The sequence below is a fragment of the Hypomesus nipponensis genome, chromosome 22, assembly GCF_054491055.1.
Source record: "Hypomesus nipponensis isolate SF chromosome 22, ASM5449105v1, whole genome shotgun sequence".
Classification (NCBI taxonomy): domain Eukaryota; kingdom Metazoa; phylum Chordata; class Actinopteri; order Osmeriformes; family Osmeridae; genus Hypomesus; species Hypomesus nipponensis.
In genome coordinates this window covers 16,657,513-16,677,500 of record NC_140382.1, presented here as the reverse complement: position 1 = coordinate 16,677,500, position 19,988 = coordinate 16,657,513, and the positions used below count along the sequence as shown (strand labels likewise).

Sequence of the window (19,988 nt, the reverse complement as noted above, 5' to 3'; positions counted from 1 at the left end):
AGTCAGGGCTAGGTCTATGTGCTGGAGTCAGGGCTAGGTCTATGTGCTGGATTGAGCGGGCCGCACCCGAGCCCAAGGTGTCAGAGCGCGTTAGGGCTCCCAGGCTGCACGCAGCTCCAACACAGGCAGGACAAAAGCGCTCCCTGTCTCCCCTCATTAAGTGATTTAAGTCCCATGTTCCTCCACCTCCTTTCATCGGTGTCCAAAGTGAACACACTTAAAAACCGCCGACCAGAATGGGGTGGGGGGGGGGGGGAAGGGAGGGGGAGAGGGGGGGGAGGGGGAGAGGGGGAGAGGGGGAGAGGGGGGAGGGAGGGGGAGAGGGGGAGAGGGGGGGAGGGGGAGGGGAGAGGGGGAGAGGGGGGGAAGGGGGAGAGGGGGGGAAGGGGGAGAGGGGGAGAGGGGGAGAGGGGGGGAAGGGGGAGAGGGGGAGAGGGGGGAAGGGGGAGAGGGAAAGCTGAGAGCCGAGGCCAGGGAACTCAGGGCTAAATCTGGGAGTTTACACTGGCCATGCTTATTAGTATCCAAAGACTGAGGTAGCGTCACACACAACCGCATGCACTATACACACACGCACAAAATACAGTCAGGCACGCACGCGGTAAACACGCGCACACGCTACACGCACACACTCGTTCTTTCACGTAAACACACTACACACACTTTTCCTCTCACACACACGCAAACACACTCTCACACAGTCTGAATGAGAGATGCAAGCCCCGCCCCCCCCCCCCGCCCCCCCCCCCTCCAAAAACTCCCTCAGCCTCAGTGGGAAACAGCAGCCACTTAATCCATTATCAGTTTCTCCTGCACAGAACTAGCTTTCCCATGAAGGCTTGGTTTAGAGGAGTTTTAGCCACATTCCTGGCTAACGAGGCAGGGCTGTCACTGGGGAAGAGAGGGAGGAAGGAGGAGAGGGCAGGGAAGGAGGGAGGGAGGGAGGAATTGAGGAGACTGCAGAGAAGGAGGGAGGAAAGGGATGGAGGAAAAGGAGGAAAGGGATGGAGGAAAGGAGGGAGAGAGGATAGGGAAGAGAAGGAGGAGAGGGATAGAGGACCACACCGATGGTAGAGATGTTTGGACAGAAGCGTATTTATGATTACAACTGATTAACAGAACCTATTTGATATCATACTTAGCATCTTTGCTCTAAAAACACCATCGCAAAGGGGTGCTCCTCAGGACTAGTCCGTTGGTGTGTGTGTGTGTGTTGGGGGGGGGAGGCATTATCAGTGTGTGTGTGTATGTGTGTGTGTGTGTGTGAAAGGGCTCTCTGGCAAACACGGACTGCTTCAATTAGCACCTGAAAGACAACAGGCTCCTCCAGGCCATTATGTCATCTGTTTGTGAGCTCTCTAATTGGACTCCCCCCCCACCCCCCCCACCCACACACACACACAAACACACACACACACACACACACACCCTGTTGCGGTCCTGTGATGTGCTCTGCATCAGAGTCTATGACAGCTGTCAAACTATAAATAATAGGTTGGGTAATAGCTCAGTGATGGAGCGTTTTGCTGTAGATCAAGAGGTCAGGTTCAAATCATCCCCACCCCCCGTACAAAGCATCGGCTAAAAGCTTCAGCTAAACGAACATGTTATTCTAAACATCACAGCACGCTGGATTTCCTCAGATGTGCGTTGGAACAAAGGAGAGCAGAGGAGAGGAGCCAGAGGAGAGCGAAGAGGGGAGAAAGTCCAAAACTGGGGTTAAAAGATCTCTTCTTATCTGGGATTCTGGACGGCGTCGAGTGAAGGGAAGAAAAGGGAGAAACAACATCCTGTGCAGGGAAGGACGGAGGGGAGTCCTAATTAGAGAAAGCCGTAGCTTGAAGAATTCAGTCTCGAACGCTCTCTCTGAGACAACGACAACAACAGAAGCCGAGCAGAAGGCCCTGACTATCACACGCTAAGTATTCTAGGCATGGTCTGAGAGAGCTGGTTTTCTCCTTGGCACGGGCTCAGTTCTCCTGTCCTCTGTTCTGTTCTGTTCTGGAGGAGCGCTGTGGTGAAGAAGCCCAGGCCTTACGGCAGACTGGGCGTGGTCTGGCCTGGTTGCCGCAGTAACCTCAGGACTCCCACGTTACACCACAGCCATGAGGTCAGTGGACATCTTTCTCTCTCATCTCTCTCTCTTTCCCTCTAGCCTTCTCTCTCTCTCTCTCTCTCTCTCTCTCTCTCTCTCTCTCTCTCTCTCTCTCTCTCTCTCTCTCTTTCTCTCTCTTTCTCTCTCAATGTCTCTCTTTTTTGCTTTCTCTTCTCTCTGTCCCACTCTCTTGTTCTCTCTTCTCTGTCTTTTTCCATTTCTCTCTCACTCCTCTCTATCTCTCCATCTCTCTCTCTTTACTCTCTCTCTGTCCCTGTCCTTCTCGATCTCTCGCATTTTCTCACTCTCTCCGTCTCTTCTTGTCTGTGTCTCTCTCCTCTTGATCTCTCCCTTTCCCTCTCTCTCCCTTTCTCCCTCTCTCCCTCTCTCCCTCTCTCCCTCTCTTCCTCTCTCCCTCTCCCTCCCTCTCCCTCTCTCCCTCTCCCTCCCTCTCCCTCTCCCTCTCCCTCCCTCTCCCTCTCCCTCTCCCTCTCCCTCTCCCTCTCCCTCTCCCTCCCTCCCCCTCCCTCCCCCTCTCTCCCCCTCTCTCCCTCTCTCCCTCTCCCTCTCCCTCTCCCTCTCCCTCTCTCTCTCTCTCTCACTCTCGGAGGACGGCGGGAAAGGGTCGCAACAAGGGTTCTGACCGAGTGACATGGAAGGATGTGTGTGTGTGTGTGTGTGTGTTGGGGGTACTCAGGCCTGTCGTAGACAATACTACATGTGAAACAAGCCAACCAGATGATAGCTGCTGCTTGCTCATGGCTCTTTTAATCGCGAGATATGATCAAACAGATCATTAAGAGGGGATGAAAGTATGACATGACGTGTTTGGCTGTGTCCCCTGAGTGCGTTTGTGTGTGTGTGTGGGTGCGTTCATGTGTGTAATGTGTGTTTGTGTGTAGAGTGTGTGTGTATGTGTTTGTGTGTAGTGTGTGTTTGTGTGAGTGTGTGTGTATGTGTGAGTGTGTGTGTGTTCAAAGCATCACCGTCTTCTCTACGGGAGGGTGTGAGGGCAGAGGAGGAGGGAGGAGAAGACGATAGGGGGGTGAGGGCTTAAGGTGAGGGAGGGTGAGGGGGATCGGGGGTGAGGATGAGAAGGGGATGAGGGGGGTGGGGGTTGAAGACGGAGGCGAGAGGCGAGAGGCGAGAGGCGAGAGGGGGATTGAGGGGGGAGGGGGGAGGGTGAAAGTCTGTGAAGTCTGAGACTCCTTATCCTGCACATATCTGATAGCAGAGCAGGAGTGGGAGTCAGCAACTTCACGACAGACATCTGGACACCAGGGAGGGGAGGAGGAGGGGGAGGAGGGGGAGGAGGGGGAGGAGGAGGAGGGGGAGGAGGAGGAGGGGGAGGAGGAGGAGGGGGGACAGAGGGGAGGAGGAGGAGGAGGAGGAGGGGGGACAGAGGGGAGGAGGAGGAGGAGGAGGAGGAGGAGGAGGAGGAGGAGGAGGAGGAGGAGGAGGAGGGGGAGGAGGAGGGGGAGGAGGGGGAGGGGAGGAGGAGGGGGAGGGGAGGAGGAGGGGGGGAGGGGAGGAGGAGGGGGAGGAGGAGGGGGGACAGAGGGGAGGAGGAGGGGGGGAGGTGGGGGATGGGTAGAGAGAGGAGCCAGGAAAGCAAGCAGCACAAAAGGCCGAGATTGGGGGGGTGGAATGGGAGGCGATTTGGAGAAAGTGAGGACAAGAGAGAAACCAGGCCATTTTCAAGTGACATTTTCACAGTCGCACACCAGATTTACAGTGTGTATGTGCATGTCTTCTGTTACATTGTACCATATCGCCTGAACAGGATTCATTCTGATACAGATGGGATATGATATGATTGCTCTGTGCTTTCTAGTGTCTGTATGCCTAAAATAAGATGGTGTTGCCATGCTTCACAAACCCAGCAGTGTACTTATGCCCCGCCCCCCCCCATCACCCCCCCACCCTGATAGAGAATCCAATCAACCTCATGGTGTACCACCACACTGCCAGTTATCACTGCTGATCCACCAATGAGAAGGCAGCCTTCCTGCTCTACGCTTCATTGGCTGCCGCAGGTTCTTGCTCCGTCCTTATTGGTGTGTCCCGTTTCAGGTCAAGCCTCCTGCACTCTTTGTCTTGGGGTGTGTCATTTGCATAATTCCCATCCTTTTACTTTAGCCTAGAGGATTTGTAATTCTAAATACTCTAGGATTCAAATGACAGAGACAATGGTAAGCAAATGAGGAGCCCTGTGAAGCCGGGACCAGCCAAAGTAATCTCCTCTAACTACACACCCTGCTCAAACTGGGCTCCACATGGACACCAGACTGATCCAGATCTTACACAAATACAAGTTTCCAGCTAACCACTCCCCAAGGGCTCCCTTATCTACATTTTCAACCCAGAACAATTCCAACTAAACATGTGAGGCGGTTCCAGCAAAGACAACAAAAAAGGATATTTGGCGATATTACCATCTTCCACACTATGCAGTTTGCTAATATACATCACTACACTCTGCCCCTCTGTGTAGTGTGATAGTATGCATTCAATTAGCAGTACCACTTATATCGTTTTTCATTATTCAATATTACACTTTTCTACACTATGTAGTATGCTAGTATGCAAAATGTCCATTTCCCCCTCTAAGTAATCTGCCAGTATGCAGTCGTACCATCTATATAGTATTCCAGTTTGCAATACCTCCATCTTCCCCTTCCAGCATGCAACAGCACCATCTATGTAGTAAGCTAGTATGCATTACTGACACTACAGTAGTACTACTGTATCTTCCCCACTACGTTGCTTGGTTGCTGGGCAAACTTCTGCCAGAGCCTGCCTCCTCCACCCAGGGTGGATGGTAAGTGTGCGTGACGTCTGCTCTCCTGTCGCCCCTGGTGTATCGCGTGTCTAGACCTCAATAACACAACTTGTACGTGTCCCATGTGACCAAAGGAGTAGTCACAAGACCAAGCAGCACCTTACAGTCCAGCTTTTTTTCTTCTTTTTTTTCTATCAATTTTTCGGTCATTTGAGACGCTCAGATGAACCGAGAGACAGATTTAGAACGCGTTGGAATTTAGTTTTGGTTGAATTGAAAGTGGTTCTTAGGAAACGGAATGGTAGATTCAAATTTGAATGGTAGATTCCCAATATATTCACTGTACAATACACTTAGGCACTATGTACACTTTTGATTTGATCATAGTAACGATCAAAGCAATAATAACTGATCAAACTTAAGTAACCAAAATGTGTGAAAAAAATACGATAATTTGTTTTTCGTTCAGAAGAACCATCTGTGTGTGGGTCCACAATTAAAGGTAAAAATCTGCACAAATATGTTTATTTTGAGTTGCTACAAATGTTCTTACAATGTTATTCCATCCAGTAATTTTACAATAATTAAAATAAAAACATGTAGAGGGATAAATGTAAAGGGAATAATGTTAAATAAAAAAATGAGTGCAAACAAACTACATTATGATAGTGGGAATATTTTTAAGTAGTTCGATTAATTTAAGTCGATCTTTTAATATTTGTATTATTTTATTGTATAGCAAAACCTTAAGTATCTCGATTCAATTTAATGCAGCGGTAAGGTAAATATATAATTTTAAAATAAAACAATAAGTAACATGAATGCACCTCAAAAACAGCAAAATATCACATACATACCTCAAAATATATTTTTACTGTAGTCCAAAAACTTTATAATAAAAATGAATCTGATTAAAAATGGAGACATTTGCTCACACTTGCTCTGAGAATATATTCAGCATTTAAATACACTGCAACCTTATTACAGATCATGTTAAAGTGTACGATTCTTCTGAAACCTCATGCACACACTTAAAATGGTATTACTATTATTATCATGACTATTATTTACCATATAACTTTTGACATTTTTGGAAACATAATCGTTGAAACATACTTGCGTGAGACACAACAAGCTCTCCTGTATCTCTGCACTTTCTTCTAAGATTATTTAGATGCACTTAGCGTCAACCGCTAATGTACATGTGCTCTTGCTTTAAAAGAAAAATGTGTTTTCTATAAATATTGAAGGACTAACATATGAAAACACTAAATTCTACCAGTATCTCCTGTGCCGCAGCAGCACTACATGAGGCTGCCTGGCCTGTTCTGAACTGCTCTGTCCAGGAGAGCACTTACAGGCCACTGGGCAAAGGCTATGGTCATTAAGATCATAAAATCCAGCTCATAAAGATGTTTTATTTGTTTCCTGAGTGCGCTGGTTGCTTAGGTTTCCATCGGAAGTCTTTACAGCGCAGCAGTAGTATTTCTGTCTGCAGACCTGCCCGATGACTTATAGAGGAATACAGTAACAAGCTCAACCATGGTCCTGTTCCTACTCAAATATAAAGTTGTTTTCTCCTAAGAAGTAGCTGTTTCCAAAAGTATGTTTGATTATAATTAAAAGTAATTTTTCATTTATAAAAAAAAAACCAAACAGATTCATTCAGCAAACTTAGCGTGTTTGTTTAAAGAGAAGCAAGAAAACTATAATTCCCACCAGCCCTGTAATCTCTTTATTATCTCACTGGAACTACCATATAATTCGCAACTGATGCAAATTATTTTTAAGTATCTTACTGCATGTTGGTTTATTTCAAATATATGGAATTAAAGTGTACCTCTGAGCAGTTTTATTAATTCCTAAAATTGTTATAAGTGAAGTCAACTTCAAAGTCTTTACATTTAATATACCTAAGGATAGCCTTGTTTGCATTGTGTGTTTACCTCAAATGTATCTAATTTGTTATATGGAATAAAAATAATACATAATAATAATAATAATAATAATAATATATATAACGTGTTTTATTATATATATAAAATATAAAACATAAATACAGTCAACCCTCTAATTCTGTCTCAGAGTGGTGACATCAGCGGGCTGAACCAGAATGGTTTCATCCTCCAGCCCACAGCTATAACCAGGAATCCTGTTCCACCAAACTGGTTTGAGAGGAAGTCTGCGTTTCCAGCGACTTTTTCTCCTTTTTTCTCCACTCCTTCATGAGTGGTAGGCAGCTACTTCAAAGCAGGACAGTTCAGGTTATCTGTGACCTGCGCTCATTGTTTGGAAACAAAGCAGGGATGTTCGGCCATTAGCCTGTCTTTGTAGCGGCTTGCCTAGGTGTGATATACAGCCTGTCACAGGAGGTACTGCGGAGCCTATCTCTGTATCTACTACATGAGAAAAGAACAAAGACCGAGCGGAGAGAATAGCCCTGTGAGGAACACACGCCCCTAGACGCATCACCTAGCCCCTTTGAAATGACCACTAAAACACCAATGTATTTAATTATACACCATACCTCAAACCGTAGAAATACCGCAAACACTTCAGTCTTTACTGAATTTAGAAGTGGACAAAAGCTCTGAGCGCTGGGCTGATGAGTGGGGCCTGCAGGGCCTAGGAGCGGGAGTATTCAGCCAAGACATCTCATTGGTTGGAAGACGCAAGCAGGGATTGGCTGGACGGCTTCATTCTGTGAGGACTCGGAGCGCAGGGACCTGTTACTCCGGCTGCCCTCGTCTCGTCCCCTGCTATGTTTGCGGCCCCACGCACGCGATCCCTCGCTCCGCCTGGCTGCACCCTCTCATCGCATTACTTCTGCTATTCTAACTCCTCCATCAATTATGCACTAGAATAACTGAGGGCCCTGGAAGAGCCGGGACATAAAGGGAGATCATGGGCCGAGGCGAGGGGGAGCGTCTGCCTGCGTGCTGCCTCCGTGCCGCCGCTAAGAGGGGGTACCGGAGCCAAGGGCACCGGTGCGGAGAGGGCAGGCCGCACGCCGTCACGCCCACCATGGCACAGATACTCCCCGGGGAGCTGACAGCAAGGATCGTACCCTCTGCTGCTGACTGGAGGAGCCCTGTTGTCAACTGCCCCAAATACCCCCCCATACCCACCCCAACCCCCCCCACACACACACACACAAAAAGGGACGCTCACCCCTCTTTTTCCTTTTCCCTTCCATGCACCCCCCCCCCCATTCCCCTCCCTACCCCTTAAAACATCTGACGCTAAACCCCCTCTGCATGCACCCCCCCCCAAAAAAACAAATCCCTTCTTCATTAAACACTAACAGAGCAAATGCTTTTTGGAGTGATTTGAGTCGTTCAGAATGTAGGTTAATCATGTCGTGAGGGGGCTGCTGGCTCCTGCCAGTGAATTAAGAAAGGGGCGGAGCCTGCTCAGAACCCCGGTTTCAAGACTCACAAAGTGTCTCCTTTCTCGAGAAACAAAATGGAGTCCAACTCGGAAATGGCGGACGCCACTTCCCGTTGTTTCTCAAGCGCCGGGCTGACGCCGCAGATCTGAGATTGCGATCGACACCGCCTGAACTTTCCTAACTGAGGTGACGAAAAAAACGTCCCTTTTCAAAACTGCGACTCTGCTGAAGCGCACCGGCATAAAAAAACACACTAGTTAGTAAAGAAAATATATGAAAAATGCCCCCCCCCCCCCCCTCCTCTCTGCTTTAAAGTCATGCCGCCCTGACCTGGATCTCTCCTGGTTGCGTGTGAAGGTTTGCTGTTCAGGCTCCAAATCGAGATCGCAAACAGCGTGTTAATATTTCATGGGTCCCTCAGCGCCAGGCATGCTCCAGCCCAACAGGAGCAGACGCTCTCCCTCTCCACGGACCGGTAAACCACACTAAAGGTCCCGCAAAGTCACACCAAGTTCACTGCCAGAACATTGCCCATCTAACACATTGAACTGTCACTCTGCCATGTGGTGTTGAAGCAAACGTGTTCTCAAAACCGCCCTTGTGATGAGTCCACGGGCGACACAACCGCCAAAACTGCTTCGCAGCTTCTAGCGTACGCCAAGTCCTCTCCCAGACCTGTTCAAACATGCCCCATAAAACAATATGACTGCGTTATTAAGATAAGAGGGCTGTTTCAACCTTTCAGATGATAAGGATTTACACCAGTCTAACCGAAAGCAGCTTGAGAGATAGCAGTTCCGGATACCTGAGATTCTTTTGACTAACCGTTACAATGCAGTTTCAGTCTACCAAGTGCTGCATGAAAAATATACCAGAAAAAAGCTCCTACAATTTTTACAATGGAAAGGCCTGAGGTAAACATGGTTAGAATTCTGTTATAAACTTGTATTATATTACCCACATAACATTACTGGAGAATAATAGTCATTGAAATAGAGAGGAGGCTCTTTCCCAAACCGCAGTGACCCAAATAACCCTTGAGCAGCTTCTCAGGTATGTGTGGCCTGTCTGCGGACACAGTCACAGATGTGTTTTTTAACAAAGTTTTCCGGCCCATTTCAATTCATTTTGGAACGGTAAATAGTTCGGGTCGGCAAAACCGTGCCTCTCTCGTGCCAGCCTTTCCGCCAGGGGCCAGGCCTGTCCGCTAGGGGCCCGATGAAAGCGCCCGTCCCTCGTTAGTGTCAGGACAAATTCTGCGGGCGTTCCAGCTCCTAGAGCTACGCCCTTCTGCCCAGTCTCACTCTCATGCAAATGATAACAGAAGATAGATGGTGTGGCTGCTGCAGACGAAGAGAGAGTTGGTTGTGGGAGGGAGGGAGGGAGGGAGGGAGGGAGGGAGGGAGGGAGGGAGGGAGGGAGGGAGGGAGGGAGGGAGGGAGGGAGGGAGGGAGGGAGGGAGGGAGGGAGGGAGGGAGGGAGGGAGGGAGGGAGGGAGGGAGGGAGGGAGGGAGGGAGGGAGGGAGGGAGGGAGGGAGGGAGGGAAATTGAGCGAGGGAGAGAAATTGAAAAGTCTGAAAACTGCCATAATGATCTTTGAAATTATCAATGCTTTTTTCTCTCCACCGCTCATCTCCATCTTTCCACCAATTTTGCTGAGTCAATTTGTTCTCTGCATGTATTCCATCCATTTGAAGTCTGCAGTGCAAACGCATCCTTCATTTCCCTTTTCTCTGAAAGAATGGTCTCTCAGGAGCCATGCATTAGATAATTCGGTGCCACTTTGGTAGAAAGTGTTTTTAAGGAGACCTGTGCTTTCTCTACCGGTTCATTTCGGTACGTTTTTGTTATCTCGTCCTTGGGTACCTGTGCAAACTCCAGTTTCATTATGCTTCTTGTTCCGCTAAAGCGTACAGTAATAGGGGGTCCAGATATCCCCTGCAGACTGCAAATAACGCACCAGAGCTGGTGTAGGTTGAGTGTTGTGTGTGTAAGTATGTGTGTGAGTGCATGTGTGTATGCTTGATTGTGAGTGTGTGTATGTGTGCGTGTGAGTGCATGTGTGTGTGTGTGAGTGCGTGTGTGTGTGTGTGAGTGCATGTGTGCGTGTGTGAATGAGTATGTGTGTGGGTGTGTAGGTGTGTGCGTGTGTGTAGGTGTGTGAGTGTGTGTAGGTGTGTGTGTGGGTGTGTAGGTGTGTGTGTGTGTAGGTGTGTGTGTGTGTGTGTAGGTGTGTGTGCTGCCTCCTCCGCCCGCCAGCACCAGTGCGTGTCAGGGGGCTCAGGCACTCTTTAGGGCCTTTTAGAAGGTCCAGAGGCTTTGCTGCAGTCATTAGGGGCTGGGGCTGATTAATGTGATTGGTCAGGCAGGGCCTGGCTTTCTGAGAGAGGAACAGAGAGGGGTGAAGGGTCCCACAGGAAGTGTTTTGTGTCTCCACACAAAGGGAAGCTGACCTCTTAAGCCCCTTAGAGCCTCTTTGCTAATACCCTCACCGGTGCCTACAAAGACACCGTGGATGCCATTTCACCACTCACATTTAAAAAAGCACACTCACAAAAAAAGAAAAGATTAAACCTTTAAGAAACGGCAGAAAAGTAAACCTCTGGGCGCTGGACTGAGACGAAGAGATTAGGCCCGGGGAGCTTGTGCTTTAATCCAGCAACTGAGGGGTGCCTGGAACAGCTATCCTGGAAAGTAACTCTCAAACAAATAGATATTTATTTGTTTCAGGAATCATCTGATCTTGTCTCCGTATAACTCAGCCAAAACAGAGACGCAGCGTGTTTTTGACAAAATGATAAGTGTAATCTTGTGTCTGAATGCTGAGCTGCATTGTTGCCAGGTAGAGAGATGAATACCATGAAGAAGAAGACGGTTTATCTGAGGGCTTCATATTGTAGATGCAGATCCACCGTCTGTAATTTCCCCTGAAAATAATGTCAATTTATCTATTCATCCAGCCAGCCTGTCTCTGATCTATCTATCCTAAAGCACTCATACAAATAGTGCATACAGTACAGCAGGAACTCTACGCTCAAAATTGCCTGGTTCTTACAGGATTTCTGTCATTATAATACAGGAAAGGTCTATATTTTGTCATTACTATCTCAACTACCAGGCATGGTGCAATGATAAGAATTCAAATTCTACAACCCCGTCTACCAGGTCACACTGCAACAGGGTTCTTAGTTCTAAACCGTTCCTCAACGTCGGTCAGGGTCCACTGTCTCTAACTTCTCCGGAGTTCCCGTCTGTCTAACCTCCACAGCAGGGGTAGAAACAAGGGTTCTGACCCAGCACAGGGGCCGTGTGCTTCGGCTTGTCTCCTGCTCTAACCCCTGGTAACCCTGGGCAACCCTCTGCCCTCCTTCCGGAAGCTTCTTCACCCCTGTGACCTGTGAGTTGTGACCCCGTTGTGTGACCCTTCCCCCTAACACATTCACCCCCAAAACGAACATTTTCACCCCTACAACTAACAAATTCACGCCTAGAACCAATACATTCACCCCCAACCCGACACGTTCACCCCCAAAACTAACACATTTACGCCCAGAACTAACACCTCCAGACCTAGAACTTTCACCCCCACCTCCACCCACCCATCCACCCCCTCCCCAGCCACCACATCTACCTCTCCCTCTCGTTCACTCCCCTCCCTCCCTCCCTCCCTCCCTCCCTCCCTCCCTCCCTCCCTCCCTCCCTCCCTCCCTCCCTCCCTCCCTCCCTCTCCTCCCTCCCTCCCTCCCTCCCTCCCTCCCTCCCTCTCTCTGTCTGGCTCTTTCTAAGAGTGTTCGCAGAGCTGGCTAGGGGCGAGCACCGGAGGAACAATGGTGGCTTTTCAGCCGGGCCGGGTCGGCGCTGGGAGAGGGCCGTGGTCCTGAGACCTAGTCAATATTTGGACGCCGCGGCTTTTTGTGTCCGTTTTGAATCCAAGCGGAACCAAACAGCGGGGAGCCGGGAAAGGCTGAGGGGGAAAGCGAGGGTAAACACAGGGAACAATGCAAGCGGAGAGACTCACAATGCCTCTGGGAAACTATCACAACATCAACTTGCCACAAAACTGAAAAATGGTGTATTGTTTCTTAAGTGGAGATTAAAAACCATCCTGAGAAGACAAAGCGAGCGGCGGAGGTCATTCTGCCCGGAGTAGGACCATGTGTGAATGGCAGACCCAGCCGGAACAAAGCAAACCCACAGCTATTTTACCATTTATCCGAGTACCTTCTCTCACAGACCAGTGAATCATCCTGTAAAACGACATCAAACTCCCTTTGAAAAGGATGTTGCTTTTGTGATCACCACCTCGATAGTAACCATAGTTACCAAAGCAGATGAGTCTTCCCCCCCCCCCCCACCCCAAAAAAAAAACACCCCCAAAAAACCTAAGTCTCTCAACTGTCTTAGAGGGAAATATGGCGCATCTGTTGTGGAAAGCTTTGAGGGGACATTATCAGGGCTTAAACCAGTGCCCCGGGGGGGTCGACACTCCGGTGGAGCGCTGGAATCCCTCTGCCCAGCTGTCAGGTCGTTAGTCCCACCCAATAAGGCCCTTTGATGAGGAGGGCTATCGGTTTCCATGGCGTTGGAGACACAAACAGCGCGGAGATTAGCGACGGAACTCAGGCCCTGATTCTTCCCTGATCCCACCTATCAGCAACAAATAAACACCTTCGCCAAATGCCGGCGGTTTCCAGATGGAGTCGCATTCACGCTAAGTGTAGGCCGGGAGGGGGGGGGGGGTGGTTGGGGGGGGGGGGGGGGGGTTTATAGCAGGTAACTCATTAATGAGAAGGTGGGAGACTCCTCTAGTTCACCTTAGTTTCTCCATTCTCTTACAAAAGACCCTAACCCCCCGCCCCCCTCCCTCCTGTCACAGTCTGTTTATCCAGCATTCACACATCCATGATAACCCACAACCAGACAGTGATACTATTGACCCTCTCTGTCACATCTCTCCCCTCTACGTCCCTCACAGATGGTAATCTAGGTCATTCACATCTCCAGCCAATTAGAGCAACAAATGACACACAGAATAAATGGGCATGTTTGTAATTGGGGATAGACATTTAAAAGTGCCTCTATTTCAGAATGACGGTATTTCACAATTGCTCTCCGGATGACTCCAGCTTAGGGCTCAGTGGCTTTGTGACTGGTCAACGGGGCTGGGAAGCACTTCATATTATTTTAATGAAGTTGTGTATCATGACGAGAATGACTCCTACTGTGTCTAATTGAGGCATATTTAGCTCTGAGCATGGTTGAATCATTACCGTAGTCACACCCCTGTTCAAACCGTCTCGGTAAATCAAGAAGGAAAATAACCCGTCATTCAGAAGGACTTTCATGACGTTGTACGGCAGGCAGGGAACAGAAACTGTGTTTACTGAACACACACCTTCAACCTGCGTATGCGATGATTAACAACAACAAAAACACAAAAAAAATATACACGTGACAATGTCTTCACCGTTTTCATTTTTCACGAGTCACTTCCCATTTCCATTTCAGGTCCCCTGTAGGGGATTTCATGAATGGCTGAGAATGGACGGAGTTGGGCGCCATTTTTCTTTTTTTCTTTCCTATGGTTGGAAATGTAAGAAAAAACGCAGCGGAGACGAGGAGAGGAGGAGGGAAGGTAGGGAGGGAGGGAGGGAAAAAGGCTCATATGGAAGTTGTGACTATACCACAGCGGGGTTCGAGGCCCTGTCGCTGAGTACGGCCGTTTCCCAGCGGGGGCCGAGGCCGACGGTCAGACCCAGAGCACCGCAACACTCCTCCACAAGGTCAGGGGCTCCAAGCCCCCGTTACATGAAACAGTGAGGTCGGGTTTGTATCAGAGCCCCGTGAATGAGAAAGTAGACAGTCATTTAGAGTTACTCATTTATTTACCCGAGGAGCTCCATTCTCCAGAGACAAACCCCCAGCGGGGTGGCTTGCCTGCCCGCCAGAGGGCCTTTAGGGCTGGGGTTCACCCTGGCTGCTGTCCCCTCTGACGGATGCTTAACCCGGGCACGCCTGGTTACTGCAGAGTGTGTGACCCCGGCATGTGTGTGTCTCTCACAGGAGCATGCCCCACGCTGGGACTGGGCCACTGCTCAAATGCCCCTCTGTGCTCCCCTTATTGTCTGGCCCAGCAGGGGGTGGGGGTGGGGGGGTAGGGGGTTTGGGGGGCAGGGACGGGGGGCATGGCAACCGAGGGGTAGAACTTGGGAACTAGTGGGAAGATTTCTAGGCAGGAGGATGCTTGGACGAGGCCCGCATGACTGCTTGGGTATCAAATCTGGTCTCTCGGAGAAGCGAGGGCAAGGGGTGGCTCTGAACTTCACGGGCTTTGATGCGAACCTACATTTGCATTTATCACCTGTTTATTCTCCAACCTTTCCGGGTTCATTGAGCAAACTTTGCCTGGGGGTAATCAGGAAATGAGAAACAACATCATATTTTGACTTCATGCAAAGTCACACCGACAAAAGAGTTTGTCTTATCCCCAGGCAAAAAAAACCTATTTAACTGACTCATGGTGGAAACGCTGTACATTCTGTAGCCTTATCTGGTCTGACCTGATCATGCATATCTTTGTGTACAGCATTCAGACAGCCTGGCACACTCACACCACAACTATTTGCCAGGTTTTAATTGCATTCAGAAGGGTTATGTGAATCATCTGGGGAGTTTACCAAACAGAACTGGGAGAGGAGAAATGCTAATTTTGCTGGTGACAACCTATGTGACCATCGCATTGCAGCGAAACTAGATCTTTTCCCTTGAGGTAACTAATTAGCAAAATATATCTGAGTGTGTATACGTGTGTGCGTGCGTGCAAGTATTGCCATTACATAAAAAAACGGAATGTGGAAACTTACTCCTCAATATTTTTGAGTTTGATTAAACATACCCTAACCCTAATAATTAAAAGAAAGAAAAATATATAGTGAATTCGCTTCGCTAACTTGGGAACTAAATTGTAAAAGGCTGCGTGTTCTAACTGTTGAAGGTACATTTGAGCACATATCTTGGTGCCGGTTTCACATAGAAAATCGACATTAGACTGCAATTTGCGAAGCACAAGCCGTAGACGCAGGAACTCTCCCAGTAGGAGACAACAGTATTCTTCTCATGTTCTATACAGAATCAGTTCGCTTATTCTGTAAGGAAAGGGCCATTTGTCACATTCAAATGATCGGTTTCCATTCAATGGCGAGGACCCGGGCAGAACCAGGCAGTCATACAACCATTTAGACGAAATGGATCTCGCGTTACAATAGCCTATAATTATGCTAAGTGAACTGTATCTCAGAGTATTGATCATCTTAAATTTACACACCCGTTCTTTGCACCTGCCCACACGAAATAAATCATGTGTTGCAGTGGTCTAAAATTCGAAATGATGTTCATCACAGACCGACACCGTAGATTTCAAGATGCTCTGATATTTCACCCAGCGTTGTGGTACCCCCCAACATGAAGCCTATGTCAAGGGTGAAGTTGCGCATGGAGTTGGTAGCCCTTGTGCCCGTCTGTAGCCGATGTGAAACATAAACACACATTGTGGGTTACGCTTGACACTTACCTGGGGTTGGTGCGGTTCCAGTAGACGGCATAGCGATCGGACACAACCTTGGAGGCCGGCTCCTGGCCGTACACACACATCCAAACGATGAGGGATACGACCAGGATCATCTCCACCTGCGCCATTGCTCTCAAACTTGGACACGCCAAAGTCCTTCCTTATGCAGCTTCTGACGCGGTGAAATCTTCACAAGAATAGACGAAATGCGAAATTATATTTACATTTGAAGGCCTTGTGAAACTCAGTTCCTCTGAGGTATCCAAACAGATGACTTGTCTGATTAGGACTTCACAAGGCAGTTCAATGCGCCGATACTGTTACAGTCATTAGGTATTAGAAATCGACTTCAATTGATTTTTGAGGGATACAAAAGCCTTGCAAAAATCGTCGAGGATGGTCCGAAATGTTCAGAAATCAGCCTTTTCAATTAAATATTTAGCTATTATAGTCAATAGCCGTCTTCAGCAATATTTAAGTAGCATCAAGCGCACCCTTTCAAATACATTTAATTAGATGCTCCACAAATAGGCTATCCAAAAAAATTGACTCAGAACGTGTTTCTGTTGTAGTGGTATGAATATAACTTTTAGCGGATATATGAAGTGCGCTACACTCTTAAGTTCAACTCTTTTTTTTAGAGGCAACAGGAACTCACTGCAGTTGAATTAATTTGCCGAAGAATAAACTGCTTACGGTGGTCCATGAACAAAATATCTGGCGAATAATAGAAATAAGTAGAAAACAAATAAGAAAAACGAACTCCGACGAAAAACTGGTGAAGAGTCTCTCCCGGTCTTCTCTGCCGCTGTCCTCGCTCAACGACGGATCCGTGTCCTCGGCGTTGTCGCTGGATTGTCACGGAAAAAACTGTATTCGCAGCTATAGGGCTGAACGGGATTTCTTCGAATGTGCCGCAACACAACACAAATTGATAAAATCCTCCGCTTGACCGTAAATGTTGCAATAGTGAATAGGGTAATAGAATGGGTTTCAGAAGCCGGAACGGTGGGAAGTCGTGTTCTTCAGTTTGAAGAACTGAACTAAGTCCGCGCTCGCACGGCCATGCTCCCCTACTGTGCTTTCTCGGGTACAGTTTCAGGCTCGCGCACAATCTCATTGGTTAGAATTTTGAATGATGGGCGTTTCGCTTACTAAAACAACATCCCTCCCCACGAGGGAGTATATTTGCTTCCACAAGAGACAGATAATTCATTTCACAAGGTAGGCACAGTGGACGGGGTTTATCACACATACAATCCTGAGGAGTTGGGAAGATCTGTCAGTTTTACACATTTCAGTGGCAGCGTTAGCGGTATGCAGCGCCACTAACAACTTTGTTTGTCTATTTGTCATCGTATTGTTGTAAATTATAAATGTATTTCTTCTGCTTAAAGATTTGACAATATCATCTCAAATGTATTTGTGTCAGTAAAACATTATATTCCACGTACTAAGGCCATTTCAAGCCAGTTGGGAAAGTTTGCGTTTGTCACAAGGCGCTGGCTTGTTTTACGCCGCGTTTAGTGCGTGTCCTGGCGCCCCGCAGTGGAAGCAAATAAAATCGTTCCCTCGAAAGCAGACAGTCGCTCTTACGGTTGATAGGCATAATAGATGCATTAGCATAATACAAATGAACGTTGGACGTGTTAAATGCACACAAGAAATCAGTTTGCGCTCGTTTGTTTTTCAATGTAGATTTGATGGTGTGCCAGTAGATTAGGCGGTCAAGCATGTTATTGCTGTGCATGTTGCGTTGCATGCAGACACCATTAATGCCTGTTGGAGCGGCAGACATGGGACGGTCTGGTGTGGTAAAACTAATCCCTTCCCTCGCAGTACCGTGCGGAGACCTCGCCAGTGTGATCAACAAGAACTTTGCAGCAGTAAATAGTTCAAGATTAAAGCATATCAACATTCCTAAACCGTGACTGTCAACTTACTTGCCGTTTGTATAACCTCATCGTTTTGGGCGGGGGTCTAGTTCGAAATGATGGCCCATTGTCCCCCCTCCAACATAAACACATAGAGATGGTGTGTCTGCCAGGGCCGTAATCATAATATATTTTAGGGGGGACACATCCCCCCCAATATTCAAATCTGGTCAAAATGCCCCCCCCCCCACCACCACAATATATGTTCCGGGAATACAACAGTACCTAAGAATGATTTGCTGGACATGTTAGTTTCCTCCAGGATCACAATTACTCTTAGACTTGTTGCTATTGTTGGTTAGCTGTAACTGATTTAAAATTCTTGCACTCACTGTGAAATATTTTTACTGTTGCTTGCTTTTCTACAGGTACACTCTTGCACTTTTTTGAGGTTCATGTTGTTTAATTGTAACTTGTTTAACTATGTATTCTTCATGTTTGGCTACCCGCAATGTTTGGGGCTATCTCTGTGTTATGATCAGTGACCTATGCACTTTTGTAAAGCTCTCTCTTGAAAGTCGCTTTTGGATAAAAGCATCTGCTAAATGAATACATGTAAATATATCAATATAAAAAATATAAATTAAACAATAAATGTGCTACCCTACTACAACAGGCAACCACGCACTCTGTCTGAAATTATCATAAAAAATAATATAATATTCATAACTAAATGTAAAAAGTTTTCAGGGGGGGACCCTCAGACTCCCCAGCTGATTTTGTCCCCCCGACCCCATTTTACACCGACCCCATTTCACTGTCCCAATGATGTTTAACATGGTAAACAAAGATCTACTGTACATGGATAAACTCTCAACCAAGGTCTATTCATAACAAGCTTGGTTTATTTACAGGCCACAAACTGGACAACCACATCATCTTAATTAAAGGACTGTGTTTACAGTCATTACGGTTCAGACTGTTTGGGCTGGCTTTTCTGTTGGTGTGATGGGTGCGTGTCTGCACGTGGTGTGTGTTGTGTTTGTGTCGTGTGGGCATCTGTGTGGTGTGTGTGTGTGTGTGTGTATGCATGTGTGTGATGTGTGTCTTCATGTAGTGTGTAGGCATGCATGCATGTACTGTATGTGTGTGTGTGTGTATATGCATGCATGTGTGTGGTGTGTGTCTTCATTTAGTGTGTAGGCATGCATGCATGTACTGTATGTGTGTGTGTGTGTATATGCATGCATGTGTGTGGTGTGTGTCTTCATTTAGTGTGTATGTATGCATGTACTCTATGTGTGTGTCTGTGTGTGTGTGTGTGTGTGTGTGTGTGTGATCCATCACACTAACAGACCCAGACTCTCAATCAAGCAGACTAATCCCGAACCATAATCACTCCTCCCCGCGTGCAACTCCTGTTCCACTTCATGCTCTGCTATCTGTCCATGTCTCCCAAAACAATGGAGGCCTCGTAAATGAGGGTCAGCGAGGCGGCAGTGTGGGGGGTGCCGGCTGCCTCCTGACATCCAGCTGTACCTCTTCCTCATGGCTCTACTTCCTGTAGGCTCTTTTCAAGTAACACTGTATTCCACACTCTGAATATGAGCAACATGTATGAACATGGGAATAGGTGAAAAGTACGTCTCGGAAAAGCTATGATTCGAGGAACGAGATATTTGCCGGTTTGCACGTATAGGCCCCAGCTACGCACCACGGCACACATTACTTGAGTGTTTGTAGCCCGCTCGGTAAACGCCACGGGCAATCTCTCAGGAAACCTTACACAAAGAGATAAGTTGGAAGAACGGCCCTTATTGTCCTGTTTTTCTATGGTTTATAAATAAACACACGTATGCCATTCTCGTCGACATCGTGTGTATTTATGTTACAACAGAGTCGTAACGCCCCAGAGTCCTAATCCATTAGCAGGGATAAACGCACTCTAATCACATTCTCTAGCGGTGAAACCAGATTCCCTGAATGTGGTTTTGTAGACTTTGATAGCCCGTGCTGTTGCCTAATGCTTATGAATTCAGCTCCACAGACCGGATGGTCTTTTCACCTTGGGTTGTCTGTGGGTCCCAGCACTGTATCAGATTAGACATCGTTTGGCTAAATATACTGCACTACTGTTTGTTTTAGGGTGTTAGCCTGGGAATGAGCTTGGATGATGTAACACTCAGGGTTCTTGAAGGCTGTCTTATTAAAACGTTTGGGAGTATTAAATTGGAGGGTGAGTGCTCAATCTCTCTCACTTCATTCTCTCTCTCCTTCAT

General features: G+C 47.7%; 1 protein-coding gene across 3 annotated transcripts in view; it reads right to left on the bottom strand.

Moving 5' to 3' along the window:
• Positions 1 to 16,894, bottom strand: part of efna5a (ephrin-A5a) — a 54,580-nt gene extending 37,686 nt beyond the window's left edge. The window contains exons 1-2 of one of the 3 annotated variants that reach the window (XM_084687465.1): positions 16,494 to 16,894; positions 15,839 to 16,022 (exon numbers count right to left, since the gene is read on the bottom strand). In XM_084687465.1, coding sequence (XP_084543591.1) covers positions 15,839 to 15,963 — 125 coding nt within the window. In that variant the 5' untranslated portion in view covers positions 15,964 to 16,022; positions 16,494 to 16,894. Of the gene's footprint in view, positions 1 to 15,838 lie in introns of all 3 variants that reach the window. The other 2 variants (XM_084687466.1, XM_084687464.1) reach the window with 2 other exon arrangements.
• Between the last annotated feature and the right edge of the window lie 3,094 nt (positions 16,895 to 19,988).